The following is a 10,518-nucleotide window of genomic DNA, read 5'->3' on the forward strand; positions in this document are numbered from 1 at the left end:
TAGGCCAGTGACCATCTTCTGTATTGTTGTTGTTGACATTTATCTCTTGTTATTTAAGTGCAGCTTATTTTGGACCAGCTGAGGGCACATCAATTGGTTGGTCACTAATCTCCGCTAGCACTTTTACAAAGTCATTCAGTCCAATGGGACCACCACTTCTTGCCTCCTAAACTCCTATCCAACATCAGATTGAGCACGGTGGTAATCACTGCTGCCTCACAGCCAGGGACCCAGGTTCAGCTCCCACTTGGGTCACTGCTTGTGCAGAGTCTGTACGTTCTTTCCGTGTCAGCATGGGTTTCCGCCAGGTGCTCCGATTTCCTCCTACAGTCCAGGAGATATGCTGGTTAGGTGCGAAAATCTCCCTCTATGTACATGAACAGGCTCTGGGATGTGACAACTAGGGGATTTTCATAGTAATTTAATTGCAATGTTACTGTAAGCCTACTTGTGGCAATAATAGATAAACTTAAGATATTTTGAAGCAAGAATTATATATCCCTGCGGAAAGAAATAAAACTAAGTCATTCACTTTGATCATTGCTGGCATCAAAATTAGAACATTTTAGATGCATAGTTTGGAAACAAACTGTGGAGTGTGCAGCATTATAAGAGTTTTTTTAAATCATAAAATCCTGCAAGGTCTACAGCACAGCAAGGCACTCTTTGGCCCATCATCTCTGCACCGGCCAACAAGCCCATAGTGTAGCAGCCGTGGCATGATCAATGATCATTTGTCATTTAGATAGATGAACCATTACATCAAAGGTCTGCTTCCCTCAGTTCGGAAGTATATCAGTTGGGTCTAATTCTGGGCTTTAATGTGAGTCGGGCCAGAGGTTCCGTCTGGGCTGATCAGCTGCACCAGTGACTATTTCCTTTCTTGGATTTTAGCAGATGTGCTCACTTGGTTCTGAAGTTTCTTTAGTGAAAGGCATTTTCTCATTGCCTGCAATGATTTCATATTTGAATCATTATCTTCAGGCTCCCGCTTCTCAAACAGTGAAACTTCTGGCTGAGTTCTTGGTGTTCTCTCGCTAAACTGCACTCATTCAATTTGGAATGTCCTGGCAAATTCTACCGAGGCCACTGAGATCAATCTGTCTCTAACTCACCGAATATCTTGTCCTCGTTTGTTCAATGGCCAATGCCACCACTGCATGGTGATTGTACAGAAAGAACTATCTCCATTCAATTGTGCTCAATGTAGGTCTTTAAAAACAGTTCCACTACCCTTTAAAAGGTTTTTTAAAATGATTTTCAACTCTGGTATGGATTAATGTTGATTGTATTTGATAAATCATTTGACAGTGCCACACAATGCAAACTCCCCAAGCTTCTCCGAATGTTGTTTTGCTAGTCTGGATGTATTTTCCTTCTCTATTCTCCTGAAGAAAGGTGCTCCTTCATGTTACATGAATTCCCACTGTTAAACCAACAATAGCGGCCATTATTCATGTGCAATCTTAGGCAATGAGAGTCATCCTGAACAGCAACTCAACTCAGCTCTTTTGTACATCTGATTGATTATTGTCATGTGTACTGGTATGGTGAAAAGTATTGTTTTCACACATTATACAGACAAAGCCTGCCATTCATAGAGCACAGAGGGGAGAAGGAAAAAAGAGGGTGCAAAATGCAATGTTACACTCATAGCTAGGATGTGGAGAAAGGTTATCTTAATATATGGTAGGTCCATTCAAAAGTCTGACGACAGCAGGGAAGAAGTTGTTCTTGAGTCAGTTGGTGGACAAAGCATACCGTTCATAAAGTACATAGGGGAGTAGGAAAGGGGAGGGTGCAGAATATAGTGTTGCAGTTACAGCTAGGATGTGGAGAAAGATCCGCTTAATATATGCTTTGGTCCATTCAAAAGTCTGGTGGCGCAAGGGAAGGAGAGGTTCTTGAGTCAGTTGAGTCAGCCCTGAACACACACACACCCCTGTACATTCCAATAGGAACCACTAGATATCGGTCAGGAGGGGGGGAATCATCTCTGTTTTGTTCCTTTTTTAATTTCGGGATCACTGCGCCATTTGCTCCATTGCCCCAGGTTAGATCAATTAATTCAACGCAAACCGAGCATTAAAGCTGGAACCAATCTGGTTTAGTCTCAGATTTGCTGGTGAATTCGCTCAACGAGGGATGCCGTTATCCTGACAATATTTGGTAAATAACTCTTGATCTTAGGATCATTGACACTTCAGTCTGGGTCCCAGTGAAGTTCAGTGCAATGGTTTACAATCAGCTGTTGAGAATCGGTAGACTCCACTAGCAGCCACGATGCCTGTCCACACAGTGATTTGATTAGTACATTGGTACGGTATCGGAAAGAAGGCAAGGGGAGGGAAGGTGCAAAGAGCGCAGTATGAAGTGAGGTTTAAAAATGCAGCTAGGGCCTGATGTTTTGCATGTCACGGAATGAAAACGCTTTTAAGTGCAAACATATTTAGATCTGAAAGAGTGAGCTTCGCTGTAACCTCCTTTTAAAGTGTTGTGATCTATGATTTCATCAAATGCATACTTGAAATCAGGCCAAACCCTCAAAGGCCGAACCATTCCACCAGCGAGGAGGAAAGCTCTTCCACCGTTACCATCTTATCAGGAGATTACAAATATTCTTTGAATACTGGGAGAACCGGGCTGACCTGAATTAAACTTTGAAAAATAAAGTTAAGTCACCATTTAAAAAATACAAGTGAATGTAGAGTTACATTGAGCATTTGTTTTTTAAAAGTTAGTAGTTTACAATTTTTTTCTAATCGCACTCTTCACAAAGGGTAATCTTAACAGGGTTGGATTTGCAGTGAAATAATAGATTCGGTCATAAAAACACCCCATAAACAATTCATGCTGTTCTGTACTTAGTTGAAAGAGAGGTTTCTGATGGCTTTGATCTCTGTTAAGTAGCTCAGGGACAAAGAGCACATATGTACCCAATCAACCAGCCTGGAAGCATGTGGCAGGAAAAGAGCGGCACTCCTGTTTTAGACTTGGGCAGTTTTGTTTTCGGTGAATTGTGTCAACCTTACGTTTTCCTGCTTTGGACAAGCCGGCTTCGGGAAAAAAAACAAAATAAAGTTTGATATCGAATTAAGGCGAGATGCGAGTGTAGCAAATTCACAAACAGTATTTTTCAACAGGTAACTGTATCACCAAGACTCCCGTTAGGTACTATTAGAAATATTCGCCTTCCCATCTCACTGTCGCGGTCACGTTCCTTCCACTGGTGACATTTGTAGAGAGAATTTGACATTAATCTTTCTTCAGTAACTGTACCCGTGAATTAACCACCCAAAAGGGAAGAATTTTCACTTACCATTAATTGTCAATTATTCTTATTGTTTAATCTAAGATTGGAGGACACTTTCCTTTAGCAAAAATTGAAAGCACTTTTACACCTGAATCATTCTGGTTTATTTGCACTGAAATGGAAAATGCAGTTGTTTGGTGTTTTATTTATTGAGTTCGTTGTTTGGAAGCGGGTTGTTTTGAGTGTTAACTCTCCAAGTGCAAATACCGCTTTATTTACAATGGAAATGACATAGTGACCACTTATCATTTGTGCCTCTGCTTATCCATGCTGGAAATTGTGAAGCCGCAGTTAGCATGTCGAATGTAATTTTTTTTGCATTTTTAGGAGGGAGGTGGTTTATAGAAAGCCAACTTTCTCTGTTGGACTTTAATTTAAGCAACGTGAATTTTGAGCGGCGATTGACCCGCTTCTGTTCATCAACTTGATTTTTATTTTATTGAAAGTGTATCGTACCTTTTAATAACAAGGAAGGGGGGATTTTTGCGTGTGTTCATTTGAGATCCTGACCATTTTGCAACTTTTAGAGAGAAAAAAAATCGACAGAGAGATGGGGGGAAAAGGAATGTTATTGCAGTTACTCAGAATCCTTTGCAGCTGTTTGACTTTTAGCGGAGTCTTTGTGCTTTAAGGTGATCTCTGAGGGCAAATTAATTTCGACCTATTTCATTAAAATCAGAATTGCAACATCTGCAACTTTATTTTGCCGGGCTCATTATAGTCGATGCGGCTGGGCGCAGTGGCCGATCGCACCACTAGATGTAGCTAGTGCACACTTGTCCTCATCTACCGACTCCAAACTCAGTGCGACTGGAGAATTTGAGGATTTATAGATTAAACTGAAACATCATTAACAGAAATACTGTCGTGACTTTTCTTACAGACTGATGTAGGGGAGAAAAATTATTTGACATAATAGGCGATCATTCTGGCTAGTTGGAGGGGGTGGTGGGTTATCTCAACTCAAATCAGAGTGAGCAAACATTGTCTTAATTCCGGATGTAACCCGTCGTATAAAATAAATCAAATTACAGTTTATTGAGGGGCCTTTAGCCTTGATATTGTGTAACCTAAACTCCTCGGAGATGATTTAGCTCAACTCGTCTGTCCAGGGATATTGTCAGTGCACTTTAATAAAGATTATCAAATTCTGCTGTGTCCCCGGAGAAGAGAGAGGGCAATGTATCATTTCACCCCCCACCCCACATAAACTCAGCTCCAGCCCCACCTTGCCATTTTCCTCTCTGCTCTAAGCTCGACCCTCTGTGTAATTTCTTCCCATTTAGAAATAACTCTCTCTCCCTGTCAAACGCTATGTTTACAATGCTGCCCTCACCGCTCTGATATTCCCCCCTCCCCGACCTTCCACTTCCTTAGATTTTTGCTCCCGTCGCTTTGGGGGAAGTCACCCACCGCCTCCCTCGTAGCCAGGGGCGCTGGGAGAGGACGGAGAAGCTCCCAGTGCTTAAAGAACATCAAAAGGTGCAGTGTATGTGCAGCGGCTGGGAATGATTCGCATTTTCTCTGTTTTTTTTCCCCTTTAGTAAAAAGTCTCACAACACCAGGTTAAAGTCCAACAGGTTTATTTGTAGCAAACGCCATTCTTTAGCGTTTGCTGCAAATAAACCTGTTGAACTTTAACCTGGTGTTTTGAGACTTTTTTACTGTGTTTACCCCAGTCTAACGCCGACATCGCCACATCATTTTTCCCCTTTTTATACAGGAGTGAAACATTTCTTAGCCAATCACCCCCTGTTTCTCTCCTGTCTGTCTGTCTCCCTTGCCTCTCGTCTCCTGCAGTGACTGCTCATTCCTTATCAAAATCCATAGTGAGCTCTTTCTGAAGCCACTGACTTTCACAGAGCAGCGACAACTAACACCCTTCACGAGGCCCGGAATGAACTCGAATAAGTGCATTTGTTTTATTTGTTGCTCTGGGTATCCCACACGCCGGGCTTTGCATTTTAAACTGCGTCTTTTTTTTCGGGCTCCTCACAACCCCACCCCACCCCCCCCCCCCCATTCGAAATCAATAAGATGATGAAAAAGAACATCTTTTCTACTTGCCAGAAGGTGACCACATGTTGAGGAGAAAGTGAAGTTGCAGATGGAATACAATTGTCCTGTCTTTGGGGGAGAGAATTTCCTCTCATTATCTCAACTGTCAAGAATAAACAAACCCAATCTCCTCATGATGGCTGTCTGCTGATTTTTATTTTTGCCTTGGTGAATTTCACTGTGATCAGAAAGATGAACAAACGCGATAGGCAATTCAAGTTATCTTGAACCGGATGTCAATCTCCGAGATGGGACATGTAATTGTAGGATTTCAGTGTCTGAGCCTGTGTGTGGATTCAGAAGTTTCTGTATGATTTCGATGTACTTTGAAACCTTTATTCTTTGAGATGATTGAGTGAGAGAATCCATTAAGAACCCTGCAAGTGGTAATATATTTTGAAAAGTGTATGTGTGTGAGAGAGGGATTGTGTGTTTGGAAGGCTGTGCGTGTGTGTGTTCTTCATTGTGTGTTGAACTGCTCCTGAATCCCTACAGTGCAGAAGGAGGCTATTCGGTCCATCGAATCTCTACCGACCACATCCCACCCAGGCCCTATTCCCCTAACCCCACACATTTCCCCTACTAACCCCCCTGACACTAAGGGTGAGTTTAGCATGGCCAATCAACCTAACCCGGACTATGGGAGGAAACCGGAGTAAACCCAATCAGACAGGGGGAGAATCTGCAGACTCCACACAGACAGTGACCCAAGCCGGGAATTGAACCCTGGCGCTGTGAGACAGCAGTGCTGGTGCCACCCTATTAGGCTTTAGGTCAGAGAGAGGGAGCAAACCTTCTGCAGGTTAGTGCTAGAGAAATTCCTCTCCCATCTTTACAAGAAATAGCTGAAATCGGAACATTGGATTCTATCAAACTGCGGCATTTATTCGCAAAGTTGCGCAAATTGCATCTTGGAATTGCGCACTAAACCAGGGTGGCCGACCCCTATAATAACAGTATGCCTCTAAACTTTGCCATTAGATACTGGATTGAGCGCACAGTTCACCCCTGCTTAGATTACAATTATTTGTGCTTTGTATCATAACGCATTACAAAACTCCAAAATAGCGCCTAATAATTCACAGAGTAACCCCAATATTTAACAGGAATCGCTAAATGAACAATAAAAACATCATTATTTCTGTACTTTCAAAGTAGCATTGAATTTTATTGCATTTTTAATGTTATAAAAATATGTGCGATTAAAAGCAAATCCGAATTTCCTTTACAATCGTGACTCGATTTGACTGGATGGAGCAGGAGTTTGGTAGAAACCGCATTTGATTCGTAGAGTTTTTAAATGTTGTGATGGTTTGAGGAATATCCTGTGTCTCCGTTCCTTTCTACCCCCTTCTCTGGGTGAGGAACCAACCCGCTACATTTTGTTTTGGCTGATTTCGCTCCCCCCCCCCCCCCATCCAACTTTGCTTTCTTCCTTTCCATCTCACCACCACAATCTTCTTCCTTTATTTTTGTTCTCGCTTCGTTCAGTGACTTTGTCGGTGAGATTTGAGTGAAATCCCACATCTACACCTGCGCCGGGAAACAGGCTCTGCCGTTTGTTGCTTGTTGGGGGCCACAGGCCAAACGTAATCTAGAGAATGAAGTTTTATAAAAGTTTGACTGGGGGGAGGGAGGCGGTGGAGAAAGGTAGCATTTGGAAGAAAGAATCCCGATAATACAACGGGCCACATCAACACATCAGGGCTCCGAAGAACGGATTTCTAAATAAAATATTCTGGGAGGTTGCAAAAACAGACCTTTTTTTGTAATAAACTAACTTTTTGGAGAAAGACATCGGGTAACAAATAAAAATCGAGCACTCAGTTTCCAGCCTGTCTCCTTTGTATTAAAGATGAGATTTTTTTTTGCTCCAGGACTTTAATCGTTAAAAAGATTATCTGAAATACACAATATTGCAAGGAACTCAATCAAAACTGAAACTATATATATTACATATATATATATAACATATATATAGTTGTAACATATTTTAAACTGTGCAATATATTTGTCTGGTTTGTATAGAGAGGTCGCTATTTTAAATATATGGAGCATTCATCTTGCTTGAAGGTTATTAAGCATCTGACTTCTGTTTGAGGAGAATATTTATTTCACGATCCACTACCTCACTGCTCCCCAGGGAGTTATAAATTCACCAAAAACTCGACTGCAAAACACACAAAATCTTGGTAAAACTTTGCCATGTGCATTTATTATAAAACACAGAACGCCATATAACTTTTCTTAAAATAATACGTCGGTTCACAACGTTCAGAGCTCCTTCTCCGGAAATAAAGTTCCGTTTACAATTAAAATATAAAAAATAATATTTCACAACAAAGCTCTGTGTTTATATCTCTTAGTCTGCGATTTTCTTCCTTATTTTAAACAAAAACACATTTTCCAGTCCCGCCACACGATATACGGTGGAGTTCGAAGCTTTGCGGAATGCATGCAAATAAATAGATAACATTGGATCCACAGACTAACGCTTGTCTGGTGTCCCAGTATATTTCTAGGTATTCTCACGTCCATAGCCCCAGCCTGGTATTTAAGTGCTCTTGACTTTTGCTTACGCTAGACCAACTTTAAAATGCTCCTGATGCACTTGTACAGAGATCCCACGTTGCAGATGAATGTGCCTGGAAGTCAAAGGAAGAATGGTTTGGATCATAGAGAAGTGGACAAAAAAAATTACCCCAAGTGAATTCGAACTTCCCAGCCTGTGACTGGGCGCCTTTGAAAATCTCTACAGTGTTATTAAAAAAAGCATGAATCCTATTATTTACGCCAATTTCTTCACATCATCTATATCTATATCTATTTCCTTACATTATTTATATCTTTCTACATCTTTTACAATTATTTATTTTCATTATTTACAAGTATTCCTTATGAAGTAAAATTAAACACAATATTGTTAAAAATATTCCTAGAAGAATTTGTGAGTGAGAACATATTTAACAGTATGTGTGCCTGAACCTGTGTGTCTGTAAGAATCTGCCTGTGTGTGTGAGTCTGTGTTTGTGCGTGTGTGAGAGACCGTGTGTGTGTCTGTCTATCTTGTATGTGTGTATCTGTGTCTGTTTATCTGTGTTTGTGCGTGTGTGAGACCGTGTGTGTATGTGTGTGTGAGTCTGTGTGTGTATGGATGTATCTGTAAGTGTCTGAGTCCGTGTGTTTGTGTGTGTGAGAGACCTTGTGTGTGTGAATGTAGGGATGTATCTGTAAGTGTGTGAATCTGTGTTTGTGCGTGTGTGAGAGTGACCTTGTGTGTGTCTGAGTCTGTGTGTATGTATGTATCTGTGTGTGTGAGAGAGAGACCTTGTGTGTGTCTAGTGAGCAGATTCATTTGGATGCATGGTGATTATAAAATTCACATTTTACTAAACATTTTTTGGAGGGGGGGCGTTATGTGCCTGTAAGAAACGGTCGCATTCTTCCCAATGTTTGCTTAAACTCTCTTTCAGGCTACGGCGGGGGCCACATCCAATAAATAGTCATGACGGGGGCTGGGGGGGGGGGGGGGGGGCGCGAGCGGAGAGAGAAGGGATTACAAATCCAGATTGTGGCCCACTTGCTGACTTTCACAAATTGACATCAGTTGATTGATCAAACTATTTATCATTAAAAGCCTTGTTCATAGAGCCGGTGTGTGTGTGTGTGTGTGTGTGTTTGGGGGGGATTACAGTGAAGAAGAAATACATTACAAAGAGGAAAAATGTTACGCAGAAGGGGATATATCTTATATTTATATATAAAAGCAAAATTCCAAGCAGCGAAGGAAAATATACACATTCTGGTACGACAGGAAAGAGAGGCAGTAAAGAAATAGCGTTGCAGCTGGTAACGCTTCAAGTCGGGATGAAAGAAGCTTTATCATTGCTGGATGTTTGTTTAAACGCCTGGACATTTGCAGTTTTACATGTGGCTGTCAGGCCGTACAGCTGTCTATTTTTGTTTACGTATCAGTGGAAACAACGGACGCGATTTTAGTCTCCCCCCACCCCACCCCCTCACTGGTACAAAGGGCCCTGACAAATTACCTGGTCAGCAGCCCGGGTGCTAAGGTCCAGCCGACAGGGGCCAGGATTCCTCCATCCTCCAGACGGAAAAGGCATAACTGAGCCTCTCGTGTGACAGATAATTGCAGCTGGTCACCTTACTGTCCATCTCGTCGTTCTGCAGCACCTGATAGAGGAAGTCGATGTACCTGGTGGCCAACTTGAGGATCTGGATTTTGCTCAGTTTGTCCGAGGGCAGAGTGGGGATGATTTTGCGGAGGGTGGCAAAGGCATCATTCAGGGACTGCGTCCTCTGGCGCTCCCGCACGTTGGCCACCACCCTCTGAGTTTGAATGTCCTCCAGGCTCTGGGCGAGGGGGGAAATCTTCATCCCTTTCTTACCAGCAGTAGGCCTCTGAGATCTCTGGCCAGAGCGCCTCTTCCTGCCATTCCTCTTCTGCTGCGAATCCTGCTCCTCCTCGCTGTTACTGGAACTGTCCACGGGAGAGAACGGGGAATTGGAATCCTCTTGCATGTTGAGCCCAAACAAAATATCTCTTTAGAGGATTGCACTCGGAAAGGAGCGTGTGTGTGTGTGTGTGTGTGTGCGAGAGAGAGAAAGAGAGACAGTAAAATAATAACTAGTCTCTATAAACAGAAATTGTGAATTTGTTACACACACACGGGAAAAAAAACAAACAAACTTACAAACGTGCCTGGGCAACTTTAGTCCCCAGTGGTCCTAATACTTCTTTCTGCCTTTCAGTGTTTTCGTGGGGGGTTTTAGCTTTCATGATCCGTGCGAGGGCCCACATCCTGGGGAAGCTCAGAACTGATTGGGCCACATTCCCTATAATGAGTGGGAGTATTCTTTTGGCAAACGGTTAAAGAAAACACCCACTAACATCTGTATAAAATCAGCCCGCGGATCAACTCCCATTTTTTTCCAAAGCGAAAAGTTGATCTTAAAGGATATTTTTTTGGAATCCTAGACGGATACAAAACGTTTCATGTAACGAGATTTTTTTTTGCAAAACTCGCTGTGCCAGCTGCTGGCTACATCGGGAGGAAAAGTAACGCATTGGTAACAATAGTTTAAAAATCCCCACGCAGGAACAGTTGCTTGTATCGAATTTATTA

General features: G+C 42.2%; 1 protein-coding gene across 1 annotated transcript; it reads right to left on the reverse strand.

Moving 5' to 3' along the window:
- Window positions 1–6,544: 6,544 nt before the first annotated feature.
- LOC145359067 (twist-related protein 2-like) lies at window positions 6,545–10,151 on the reverse strand. Its single transcript, XM_080213442.1, has 2 exons — window positions 9,421–10,151; window positions 6,545–8,016 (listed from the first exon to the last, which is right to left on the reverse strand). Exon 1 carries the CDS (start codon window positions 9,911–9,913, stop codon window positions 9,440–9,442), a length of 474 nt encoding a protein of 157 aa, XP_080069568.1. The 5' UTR covers window positions 9,914–10,151; the 3' UTR covers window positions 6,545–8,016; window positions 9,421–9,439.
- Between the last annotated feature and the right edge of the window lie 367 nt (window positions 10,152–10,518).

The sequence above is a fragment of the Carcharhinus amblyrhynchos genome, chromosome 27 (assembly GCF_965287045.1).
Source record: "Carcharhinus amblyrhynchos chromosome 27, sCarAmb.v2.hapA, whole genome shotgun sequence".
Classification (NCBI taxonomy): Eukaryota; Metazoa; Chordata; class Chondrichthyes; order Carcharhiniformes; family Carcharhinidae; genus Carcharhinus; species Carcharhinus amblyrhynchos.